The sequence below is a fragment of the Salminus brasiliensis genome, chromosome 8, assembly GCF_030463535.1.
Source record: "Salminus brasiliensis chromosome 8, fSalBra1.hap2, whole genome shotgun sequence".
NCBI classification, from domain to species: Eukaryota; Metazoa; Chordata; class Actinopteri; order Characiformes; family Bryconidae; genus Salminus; species Salminus brasiliensis.
Window position 1 is genome coordinate 4,833,705 of NC_132885.1, and position 11,913 is coordinate 4,845,617.

Sequence of the window (11,913 nt, forward strand, 5' to 3'; positions counted from 1 at the left end):
TATTCTTCTTGAATAGCTTAGAAATTACTGAGAGATACTGAAATTGGTCAATTGATACATAATTTAAAAAACAGTAGACTCCTTACATCTTTAACGACCTCAATATATCGGAAATGAAATGTAGTTCCCTGTGCTACGTGTAGGGTGCCACAGGTGAGGACGGACGTCCTGGGCCTCCAGGATCTACTGGAACCAGAGGTCCAGCTGGGTCAATGGGTCTCCCAGGCCCCAAGGGCTTCAGCGTGAGTTACACTAATCAAGATTTTAGGTTTTTGAGCTTTTCATGCCACATTCTCATGGTTATCTGGTTTTCTGGTGGATCTAATCTGTTACTGGTGTGTAATTCAGGGGGATCCTGGAAAAGCTGGAGAGCAAGGGTCGCCAGGTGCTCCAGGACAGAGGGTGGGTAAAACTAACAGCTGCACAACCGTTCTAATTAAGAAACTTTAATAATGAATAATTACATGATTGCGACTTTATTATAGGGACCACCAGGTAAAGAGGGAGAAGTCGGTCCACTCGGTTCTGCTGGTCCACCTGTAAGTGTGTCACTTTTCCACTTCACTTCACTTTTCCACAATTACACTCACATGAACGCCATCAAAAACGATACTGAATGTTTTGTCTTTATCAACACAGGGACCAGCAGGGGACAGAGGAGAACAGGGACCTCCGGGAATGCCGGGCTTCCAGGTGAGCAGTTGATAATGCCTAATGCTTTGTGATAACAGTGTCAAATAATTGAAATTTAAGATGCTATCACTGTTGAAGGTACTACTTAGCATGTGATCTTCTTTATCCTTGTGCTTCAGGGACTGCCTGGTCCACCTGGTCCAGTGGGAGAGAGTGGAAAGCCTGGTGATCAGGTAAGGTTATACAGATGAAGGAGATGTTCCAAAACTGATGTTGAGATATTGAGTATTGGCCAGTTCTGGCACTGTCCGATATTTTTATCTTTAAAAAGTATAATGTGAGAATGGGCATTGCTTGCTCCCCCTACAGTCTGGAAGTGTAATTGCACTTTCAGACAGGCCTAAAGGATGCTTTTTTGCCATTTCTGGACAAGCTGAGAGATACAGAGCCGTCACTGAAAGTGAAAGAAGCATGTGGACTGGTGATAGGATAATATTTCAGAACAAATAAGACAAATAAGTTTTTGTGAGTGTTTACCTGCCTGCCTCACCAAAGTTACATAGTGCAGCATTCTAAGCCCAGACTAGCAATGATAGAGATGCTATTTTCCTTATTACAAATTAGTGCAGCATCAGCATCATTTTGAAGCTGCTATTTTGATATTTAAAAATGAAAAGGCTGCTTTAAATCAAACTGTTTTTAACTTAAACTCTTCTCTTAGGATGAGCTAATATAGGCAGCCTGTCGTGCTCAAACTACAAGAACTCAAGCATTGTAAATGTGTACTATTTCATTTACAATTAGATTGAAGACGTTAAGCAGATGCTCTTCTCCAGAGCTACTTTCAAAAGTGCTTCACTGTTCACTCAGAAAATACCCTTAGCTAGTTTGTATCAGCTAGAATCCAAAAGATCCCTCTAATCTTAGACTCTACTAAATACAGAAGTCAGTCTGGAGACCCTAATACTCTACACACTCTACACTTTGTCTGAGTACTCTCGGAAGAGGAGGATCTTCAGTCTGGGTTTGAAGACAGCAAGCGTTGGACTCTGCTGTTCGGACACCCAGGAGAAGTTCGTTCCACCACTTCGGTGCAGGACAGTAAAAAAAATCCACAGCTTCATTAAATTTGTTTTTGTCTTTGTTTAGGGTATCCCTGGTGATGGTGGCCCGGTTGGGTTAATTGGACCAAGGGTGAGTTGTGTTTTTCTCTATGCTTAATATACAGGCTTTATTGCTTATAGCAGTCCAGAGATTTGATCAAGTCTGTACTATACTATGAGCTGCCCATGGTGGAAGTTTATAGGCAAACACAGCTACACACATTCCTATGGTTTCTCTCCACTAAGAGATTGTGGAGGTCAGCTGTCGGCTAATTTGGTTGATTTCCAGGAAAAGGCAGCATTCTCCTCAAAGCACATTGAAACACTAAGTGGCTCTCTTGAAGATGTGAAAGAGACCATGAACATCTCAGAAGAGTGAAGTTCCTGCTTTCTAGATTGGAGTTTAATCATATACCTTCATTAAGATACATATGTTTTAATCTTTTATGTGTGTTATAGGGAGAGCGTGGAACTCCAGGAGAGCGAGGAGAGCTTGGGTCTCCTGGATTACCAGGATCCAAAGGCATCCCAGGAGCACCTGGACCTGATGGGCCAAAGGTAAAGCTGACTAGTGTAGTACTGTGTCATTCCTGTGTATAACCACCATCAAAATGTATACTACATGGACAAAAGTATTGAGACACACCTCTTAATCATTGAATTCAGAGGATTGGTTTAGTCCCGTGGCCACAGGTGTATAAAATCCAGCATCTAGCCCTGCAGTCTGTCTTTCTTACAAACATTAGTGAAAGAATGGGAGGTTCTGAAGAGCTCACTGAACTCCAGCGTGGTTCTGTATGTAATAGGAGACACCGCTGCACCAACAACAACAAGTCAGCTGGTAAAATTTCCTCCCTCCTAGATCTTCCACCATCAGCTCTGAGTGGTATTATTATTGAACAGTGGAAGCGTTTAGGATCCACAAAGCAGAGCTCCAAACCTGCTGTTAGAGCTGCAAGGGGGCAACTCTACAGTAATACTTATAGATTTAGAATGGGATGTCATAAAAGCTCCTGTAGATCTAAGATGTCCCAATACTTTTGTCCATATAGTGCCTGTAATCAGTACTACCCACCTTTAAGTGTTTGAATTGGAAAGGTGTAAGAGGCACTCAATCAGTCAATGGTTCTTGTAGTTCTGCAATCTCAACATATCAATGCAATGCTCACAGGGGAGTCCTGGACCTCCAGGTGCTTTGGGTGATCTTGGCCCTCCAGGTCTTCAGGGAATGCCAGGAGAAAGAGGAATCTCTGGTCCACCTGGCCCTAAGGGAGAGCGAGTAAGTACCACAGCTACACGAGTCACTAGTGGAGTGGATATCGTCGCTGTCCAATGAAAACATCTCTTCATATGTCCAAAACGGTGACTTTTCAGGAAAAGGCAAAACTGGTCTTAGCTTTGAATGGAAGTCAATAGAAACTAAGAGTTTATATTAAGTAATTTAGAGCATTTTTATTGGTCTATTCATCCAGAATTATTTAGAATGTGAACAGAGCAGCGACATGGTTCAAACCATGGAGAAAACTAGAAACGGACAAAAATGGAGATACATGGTTTTCATGGGACAGCAGCAAAATGCTGTGTGCACAGGTATTAAATGCTTCATGTCAATTCACAGGGTGCATTAGGAGAGAAAGGATCAGAGGGTACAGCTGGAAACGATGGCGCAAGAGTAAGCTTAACAAACTTTTTCCTTACTCCAAAGATTATTACTCCAAAATTGTTTATTTTTTAATTTTTTTATTTATTTATGTATTTATGTTTGTAGTGCAGTAAATATGTTGAAAATTAAATTGCAAAACCAACCGTGTAATTATACCAAAGAAAAGTCACTGCTTATCATGCAGCTAGGACATGTTATTACTAAGCTGTCTAGAACAAGCAGCCAACACTGGCTACAAAGCATTTGGCATTAAATTAATGCGTAAATATGAAATATGGATGTTAGCGGTTTGGGTGTTAAGTGAACAGTGGTGAGAGGATTCTTTGAGAGGCGTGCATTTACTTGTCTGATCACCGGTACACATGAGGTGAACCTCCTCAGGACATATACTGTCATGGGAGGAATCTTTCCTCATATATTTCTCTATGACAATCCATCACAGGGGCTTCCAGGACCGCTTGGACCTCTAGGACCCCCAGGCCCAAGTGGTGAAAAGGTATACAGACCTTTTGTGCCAGAGACGTTCATCTGTTGTTAACATTATTGTTGCTGTTAACCGATCATGTCTAATCTAACATGCCATAACATCTAATAACAGGGGGAACCTGGCCCCAAAGGACCACCTGGGCCTCAAGGATCAAGAGCAATGCCTGTAAGTCAGCATTTAGTCCCTAAATATGTAGGATTGAATATAAACTAAGCTATTTACTGTGTTTGTACATATACACACTAGTACTCATACATATTGTGCCTATACTTTTAGGGGTCTCGTGGTGAGCCTGGGCCTACAGGTGCTGTTGGCTTTCCTGGACCACCTGTAAGTGTACATTCTTTATCATTAAATGCTGAAAGTATAGATATTACTTATTTCTTGATGATTCTGGAAAGTTCATAAAGACAAAGCTATTGCAGTTGGGATGATGTTATTCTTGTTAATACTCAGGGTCCGGACGGTCAACCTGGCGTGAAAGGAGAACCAGGTGAGCCAGGACAGAAAGGAGATGCTGGATCTCCTGGACCTCAGGGATTGGCTGGACCTCCAGGGCCTGTGGTAGGTGTGAAGAATCTCACAAATAGAATGTGTAGTCAACAAAAATCAAGGAAACGTCAAAAAAAACGTGTTTAAATGTTTTATAGGGCAATGCTGGTGTAGCCGGACCAAAGGGCGGTAGAGGGACACAAGGAGCGCCTGTAAGTATCTTTGTAGCTGTCTAAATAATCTTTGGCATACACTATATGTCCAAATATTTGTGGACACCCCTTAATGAATGCATAATGAATGCATTTGCACCCGTTGCTGCACATACACAGCTTATTTAGTCCGTGTAGAGAAGTACTGTCAATAGAATAGGACTCTCTGGAGCAAATCGACACCATGCCTAATGCCAGTAGTGGGATGGAGGGGTATAAGCCTCCCCGGCATTGAGCTGTGGAGCAGTGGAACTGTGTTCTTTTGGATGGTGCTCCATCCAATACTTTTGGGATGAGTTGAGACGTTGGGGATGAGGCGGAGTGGTGACTATCCAACACCATGAACTCACTAACGCTCTTGTCACTGAATGCAATCAAATCCTCATAGCAATGTTCCTCCAAAATCGAATAGAAAACCTTCTTCCTTGGACATTAGAGACAGTTATTCCAACAAAAATAGGATACACATTTTTTTTCATACCCCTGATTTCGGAAGAACCAATGAGTGAGCAAGTGTCCCAATACTTTTGTCCATATAGTGTAGGTCATGACATAATATCTGTCTACCTGTAAATTGCTGACATTACATCTCAATTACTTGCAGTTTTTATCTGTAACCTTCAAATAAAATGATCTCATTTTTCAGGGTCCAACTGGCTTTCCTGGATCTGCTGGAAGAGTCGGTCCACCAGGTGCAACTGTGAGTAGCCGTTGTCAGTAATATGAGAGTTGACCGTTTTGCTTGCTGGAAAAGCAAATAGCACTTAAGGATTTACTTCATTGATCAGAAGATTGCTGAAATGCTCTGTCTTTTAGGGTCCTGTTGGTCAGCCTGGGCCAGTTGGTCTTCCTGGGAAAGAAGGTCCACCTGGTCTTCGTGGAGACCATGGACCACCAGGACGCCAAGGAGAAAGAGGACAGCCTGGACCTGCTGGAAGCCCTGGAGATAAAGGAGACCCTGGAGAGGATGGACCAACAGTGAGTATCTGGTAGTAGTACCAGTAGTAAATGGGTAGAGCCCATTTAGTGCTGTATATGTAGGTTATGGCAACCACACTGGTGAATTAGCTCCAGCAGAGGGATTTCCTTTCAGGTATCAAATGAAGAGAAATTGAGTGAAGTACCACAACATCTCTTCTTAGGGTCCTGATGGTCCACCCGGACCTGCTGGAACAACCGGGCAAAGAGGAATTGTGGGTCTTCCTGGACAGAGAGGAGAGCGTGGAATGGCAGGGTTGCCTGGACCAGCTGTAAGTTTTAGAACATTTAACCTAAATACACATATTTTCATATTCCTGATGAATACACATCAGAACATTAATGCCCAGTATGTTCCAACACTTCTGCTTGCATCCTACATTACCTATCATTTTTGATGCATCCAGGACATGTACAGTCGTATGACCTTTGCAGGTCTCCATCACGCATTTCAATGTACTTGTTTTTTAAAGGGTCCTCCAGGTAAACCAGGATCTACTGGGTCCCCAGGAGACAAAGGCCCCCCTGGCCCAGTTGGACCTCCCGGTGCTAATGGACCACGAGGTGATCCTGGACCTGATGTAAGTCACCTACTGTCCACTCAGACCGCAGAATGAGCTTTTAAACAATTATCAGATGATAGCTTAGGGTAACTGATAAACCCCTGACCAGCCATAACATTAGTACCACTGACCGGTGATGTGAAAAACATAAAAGACTTGTGAAGGCTAGGCGACTTGGGGGTTAGAGCATCTTCAAAATCTCATACTCTCAGGTCTTGTGGGGGGTTTCCAGTATGCAGTGGTCAGTATCTACCAAAAGTGGTCCAGGAAAGGCGACAGGGTCATGAGCACCTGAGACTCATTGGTGTGGTCCATGGAGGCACCACCTCACAACTTAAAGGACTTAAAGGATCTGCTGCTAACATTAATCTTGGTGCCAGCAGATCCCACAGGACACAGATCTGTTGTGGTGGCACAAGGGGGAGCTACTCAATATTAGACAGATGGTATTAATGTTATGGCCGATTGGAGTAAGTTCTAAGCTTGCTATGTTATTTCCACACATTATGCACTGATCATCTTGGCAGTTTGTCATTTGAACAGCTTGCATTTAAATTACATATTTCAAAGAGGTTCGTATTTTAGATTTGTTGAGACATGTTATGGGTTTGTTCGGAGATTGTTAACTGATAGCGGAGGTACTCTAAATGCATAGAACTTTCATCAAATATTCAGTGGCCAGCAGATGTTACTCTTAATTGAAACACCAGGAATCTTATCCCCAGCATAATTGATGAGGTGGAGGCAAAACAAAGTAAAGAAAAGTTCAGAACATGACTATTAACTTGTACAATGTCACTGATAGGGACCTGCTGGTTCTGATGGCCCACCAGGAAAGGAAGGAGTCATAGGTGCCCGGGTAAGATCTGAAACTTTAAAGACTTTATACATAGAAATATATTTGTATTCCAGCCACTGACTTAAAGTAAAACTGTGGTTGTCTCTGTAGGGCGACCGTGGTGACCCAGGACCAGAGGGATTGACTGGACCAAGGGGAGCGCCTGGTCCTGCTGGCCCTGTGGGTGCTGCAGGAGGTGCTGGAAAAAGAGGAGATGCAGTATGTATTTTGACCTTTTCATTATTTGAAAGAATAATTGATCAATATTTAATGTCAATTGATATTTATTCTGAATACACCAGATCTTGTATTGATATTGGCTTTGTTAACAGGGTTCTAGAGGCCCTGTGGGACCCCCAGGTCCAGCAGGAAAGAGAGGACTTCCAGTAAGACATTTTTACCATAATCTAAAGAAATATAACGACCATAAACCTGTATCCTCTAGCTCCATAGTAACTCTGTGCATTTGCAGTATTTCTTACAATGGTAGTAAATACACCTGTTCTGTTAACTCACTTTAGGGACCACAAGGACCGAGAGGAGATAAAGGAGAGTTGGGTGACCATGGAGAAAGAGGACAGAAGGGACATAGAGGATACACAGGTTTACAGGGGCTTCCTGGACCACCTGTAAGTATTGCAGAACCTAGTTTATTACCTTCAGTACTGACCCAAGCTAGCATGGACCCCATTTCTAATTGACCAATGTCCACTTGTAACAATGTAAAAATCCATGCTCTGTATTTAGGGTACAACTGGTGACCAGGGACCCCCTGGAATCTTTGGGCCAAATGGTCAAAGAGTAAGAGCTCTTTTGTATTTACTAACTGAGAAGTAATGTATAAATCAAAAGCTCAGGACATCATTAATAAACAGCATTCAGTCTTTGATGTTATACCATAACAAATGTCATGCATTGTAGGGACCTCCTGGACCAATAGGACCACCAGGTAAAGAAGGGTACATTGGGCAGCCTGGACCAATGGGACCCCCAGGATCAAGAGGAATAAGTGGGGACACTGGACCAGAGGCATGTATATTTTTCACATCAGTACATATCAGACCCCCACATACACCTAGTAGCCGGTTTATTTGGTGTCTAGTTGTGGCCTGAAGGCCCTGTCACAGGAAGGTCGCCAGTTAGCTCCCCTGAAACAACAGGACTTGACCGAAGAGCCCTTAAGCAAGGAACCTAACCCCCCAAATGCTCCCCTGGTGCTCCAGTTAGGGCTGTGCACAACTTTAGGCAACTCTAGACCCAAGGTAATTGGGTGGTCCTTCTGATGCTGCACCAATTTTGTCCTTGGACAATAATCCTAATGCCTCATCGCCTTACATATGTAACATAACTAAATTAAGTATTAATAGTGCTGAGTGACTAAGGGGCAATTTGAGTTGTGTTGGTGAGGTTGAGACTGTCTACAGGGTAATAATATATGAAAACATATACAGTCACCATGCTAATGCAATAGGTTTTGGTTATTCAGTAGTCTGATGGTCTGAGGAAAGAAGCTATCTTAGAACCAGCTGGTTCTGCAATGTATGTCATGGTAGTATATCTTGTAAAGTGAGAAAACACCCCGGCTTGGTTAGTGGATCCTCTGCGTCTTCTTCAAATGCCTCAGAAGTGTTTGGTGTATATGAATCCAGTGATATCTCTCTGCAGAGCTTTAGAGTCAAGGGCAGTGCATCAGCCGGTCAGAGTTCCTTCAGCAGTGTGTAATGTGTAAACTAATCAAAAAACCTTCAAGATGTGGGGGTGTATGCCAAAGTTCCTTTGCTTTCTGGAGTAAAGGGGGCGCTGTTGTACCTTCTTTGCTACAAATGTGATGAGTTCAGTTTGTGTAAGGTCTTCTATCACATGTATGCCTGTTGAATTTTTTTATCGAGGCCTAAACGATGGTTAAGGCTGTGTGTGCACTTCTGCTCTGCCAAACATCCATTATTAACCCCTTATGTTAGTTTCCTGGCACCAGGATTTCAGGAAATTAACTCTCTGTAGGCTGGCTCGTTACCACCAGAGATCAGACTGACTATTAAGGTGTTATCTAGGAATGTCATGTTGACCGGGTAGCATTCCAGCAGTTAGTTTTTATCCATCATTGTCCCAATTTTGTTTAAATTTCCCTCAGATATCAGATTTTTAAACAGTATTCTGCCATATCACAAGATTTATACTTTATATAAATTAAATGACTGAAAGCCTTGGTTGGAAGAGACTGTCTGCATGACCTGCATTGCTCTGGTCTACCAAATGAGTAGGCATGTCTGGCACTGCCTTTGGTCTCTACTGTGCAGGTTCTGGTCACAAATATGACAACATGGTGGACAATTTTGGCTTCACTTCACATGTTTTGTGCAGTCATTGGTGGGAACAAAAGCTACAGCAATGGATGGAGGTTAAAATGATCTGAGATGCCTATGGTTTAAGAATCTGGCCTAGTCTAAATGTGGACTGGTCTGTTTGCCTTTCCGGTCTGGTCAACAACGGTGTTCAGATGTCTTTCCTATGTCCTTAATATTCCTATTAAAAGCAAAGTCCAGAAAGTTCATGGCTGACTTTTGTGGACAATTCTAACCTTCTAACCAGTTGAACACTAACTGGTTCAAGAAAGCTCTACCTGAATTACACTGTATGCCACAGACATTTCTGTTTTTGGAAGACACTCAACTGGACACTCCTGTCCACACGACTGTAGGCTCTACACTATCCCTGCATACCTAAATGTACCATACCTTGGTTTCTCTGGGGTTGCTTAGTTTTATTCTTCTCTTACAATCAGGGTCCCCCTGGAGAACCTGGTCCTCCAGGCCCCCCTGGGTCTCCTGGACCCCCAACTGCTGCAATGGACGACTTGTTTGGAGGTCCTCAAGATTATGATGCTGGTCCTCCTCCTCCTGAATTCCCAGAAGATGAAGCTCTGCCCAAGTCTAATTCAACAGATCTGTTTCAAGCTGACCCAGGAGTTCAAGCCACCTTGAAGTCTCTCAGCAGCCAGATCGAGAGCATGCGTAGCCCTGACGGCACCAAGAAGCACCCTGCCAGAACCTGTGAGGATCTGAAGCAGTGCTATCCCCTGAAGAAGAGTGGTAAGTCAACTTCTCACAGATCTATGTACCAGTCTTTAGTCTGTCGGTGTTGAATGTTATTTTACGCTAATGATCTCATCTGTTGTGCACAGGCGAGTACTGGGTAGATCCAAACCAAGGCAGTTCAGAGGATGCCATTAAGGTCTACTGTAATATGGAGACTGGAGAAACGTGTATCTCAGCCAACCCCTCCAACATACCTCGCAAGACATGGTGGAGTTCTTCTGGAAACAAACCTGTGTGGTTTGGAACCATGAATGGTGGAACTTATGTAAGTGCCCTTCATAGTAGACCATATACCAGCTCATGTTCTAGATAGTAGAATGGGAATGCAATCTCAAATGTTCTGAAAGTTAAGTAAAACAGTACCGAAAGTGATAAGAAGGCAAGGATGAATACAAGTGAGTGTACCTACCTGCCTGACGTAGCCTTGTTTCTGTTCAGTTCACGTACGGAAATAAAGACCAATCAGCCAACTCGGTCACAGTCCAGATGACCTTCATCCGCCTGCTTTCCAAGGAGGCCTCCCAGACCATCACTTACCACTGCAAGAACACTGTGGGCTACAAAGATGAGGCAACTGGAAACCTGAAGAAAGCAGTCGTCCTCAAGGCTTCCAACGATCTTGAGCTCAAAGCTGAGGGAAACAACCGCTTCAGATACACTGTGCTGGAGGACAGCTGCTCTGTAAGTTTACCCCAGACTTTTTTTCTTTCACCAGGTGTACATTATGAATCTTCAGCTAGTGTTTATGTCCCTGAGAACTCTAGGATTGTTTTTCACTGTGATAAATGACTAACATTTAGTGCTAAATGTAGGTATCTAAAAAAAAGAAAAGAAAAGTTAGGACACCCCATGAAAACCTTTGTCTTTTTTGAATATATTTAAATGTCTGGACATTAGATCTTCATTTAAACAATATTAACAGATGGAGGTAATCTAACTACACCAACAAAACTGAGGAAATGTGTTTAAACATCACTTATAAAATGAAATAAATAGAAATGTAATTTTCCTGTGAGAAAAAAACAAAGTTAGAACACCACATTTATTAAAGCTATTAAAAGCAAATGCAGAACATCAGCTGCAGATGATTAGAACATCATTAGAAACGGTTTTAAACCTCAGACATTTAGTTGTTTTGCTCCTGATTGTTAAAGTGAGTCTTATTACCATGGTCTGATCCAAAGAGCTCTCTGAGGCCTTCAGAAAGAAGGTCGTAGATGCAGATGCAGAGTCTGGGAAGGGATTCAAAAAGATCTCAAAACACTTACAAATCAGCCGTTTCAGCACCCGCAAAATCATTTACATGTGCAACAACTGCCAACATGGCCAGGTCAGGCCGTCCTAGCAAGTTCAGTCCAACAGCAGAGACCACAAGATATGTAAAGAGGTCTCCAACAATCCTAAAATGTCATCACAGGATCTGCAGGGAGCTCTTACCAGAGCTGAAGTCAAAATACAGCATCTAACATATGAAAGAGAAGAGACCACACAAGCTGGATTTTCATGGGAGGTTTTCTGTAGAACACCTAGACCAAGACCAGGACATCTGGAACAGTGTACTTTGGATAAATTAATCCAAAGCAGAATTATTTGGATGCAATAACAGAGGACATGTTTAGTGTAAACCAGAAACAGCATTTGGGCATAAGTACCCATATCAGCTGTGAGACATGGAGGTGGAGATGTCATGGTTTGGGGCTGCTTTTCTGAATAGAATACATAGAAACATAGAATCCACTAGAAATCCATTATTGTATAGGAGGAAGCTTGAGGAAAATGCGAGACCATCTGTCTAAAAACTAAAGCTAAAACATCACACAGCTGAAAGATTTCTGCATGGAAGAGTGGG

At 42.8% G+C, this 11,913-nt stretch overlaps 1 protein-coding gene across 1 annotated transcript in view; it reads left to right on the plus strand.

Moving 5' to 3' along the window:
* The window catches only part of col5a2a (collagen, type V, alpha 2a), a 57,739-nt gene that overhangs the window by 43,725 nt on the left and 2,101 nt on the right, over positions 1-11,913 (plus strand). Inside the window, exons 26-52 of the mRNA XM_072685442.1 lie at positions 144-242; positions 349-402; positions 486-539; positions 640-693; positions 813-866; positions 1,783-1,827; positions 2,196-2,294; positions 2,908-3,015; positions 3,355-3,408; positions 3,842-3,895; positions 3,998-4,051; positions 4,163-4,216; positions 4,343-4,450; positions 4,537-4,590; positions 5,237-5,290; positions 5,407-5,568; positions 5,733-5,840; positions 6,042-6,149; positions 6,937-6,990; positions 7,081-7,188; positions 7,302-7,355; positions 7,491-7,598; positions 7,717-7,770; positions 7,891-7,998; positions 9,752-10,058; positions 10,151-10,329; positions 10,503-10,745. Of these exons, the coding sequence (XP_072541543.1) occupies positions 144-242; positions 349-402; positions 486-539; positions 640-693; positions 813-866; positions 1,783-1,827; positions 2,196-2,294; positions 2,908-3,015; positions 3,355-3,408; positions 3,842-3,895; positions 3,998-4,051; positions 4,163-4,216; positions 4,343-4,450; positions 4,537-4,590; positions 5,237-5,290; positions 5,407-5,568; positions 5,733-5,840; positions 6,042-6,149; positions 6,937-6,990; positions 7,081-7,188; positions 7,302-7,355; positions 7,491-7,598; positions 7,717-7,770; positions 7,891-7,998; positions 9,752-10,058; positions 10,151-10,329; positions 10,503-10,745 (2,592 nt within the window). The remainder of the gene's footprint in view (positions 1-143; positions 243-348; positions 403-485; positions 540-639; positions 694-812; positions 867-1,782; positions 1,828-2,195; positions 2,295-2,907; positions 3,016-3,354; positions 3,409-3,841; positions 3,896-3,997; positions 4,052-4,162; positions 4,217-4,342; positions 4,451-4,536; positions 4,591-5,236; positions 5,291-5,406; positions 5,569-5,732; positions 5,841-6,041; positions 6,150-6,936; positions 6,991-7,080; positions 7,189-7,301; positions 7,356-7,490; positions 7,599-7,716; positions 7,771-7,890; positions 7,999-9,751; positions 10,059-10,150; positions 10,330-10,502; positions 10,746-11,913) is intronic.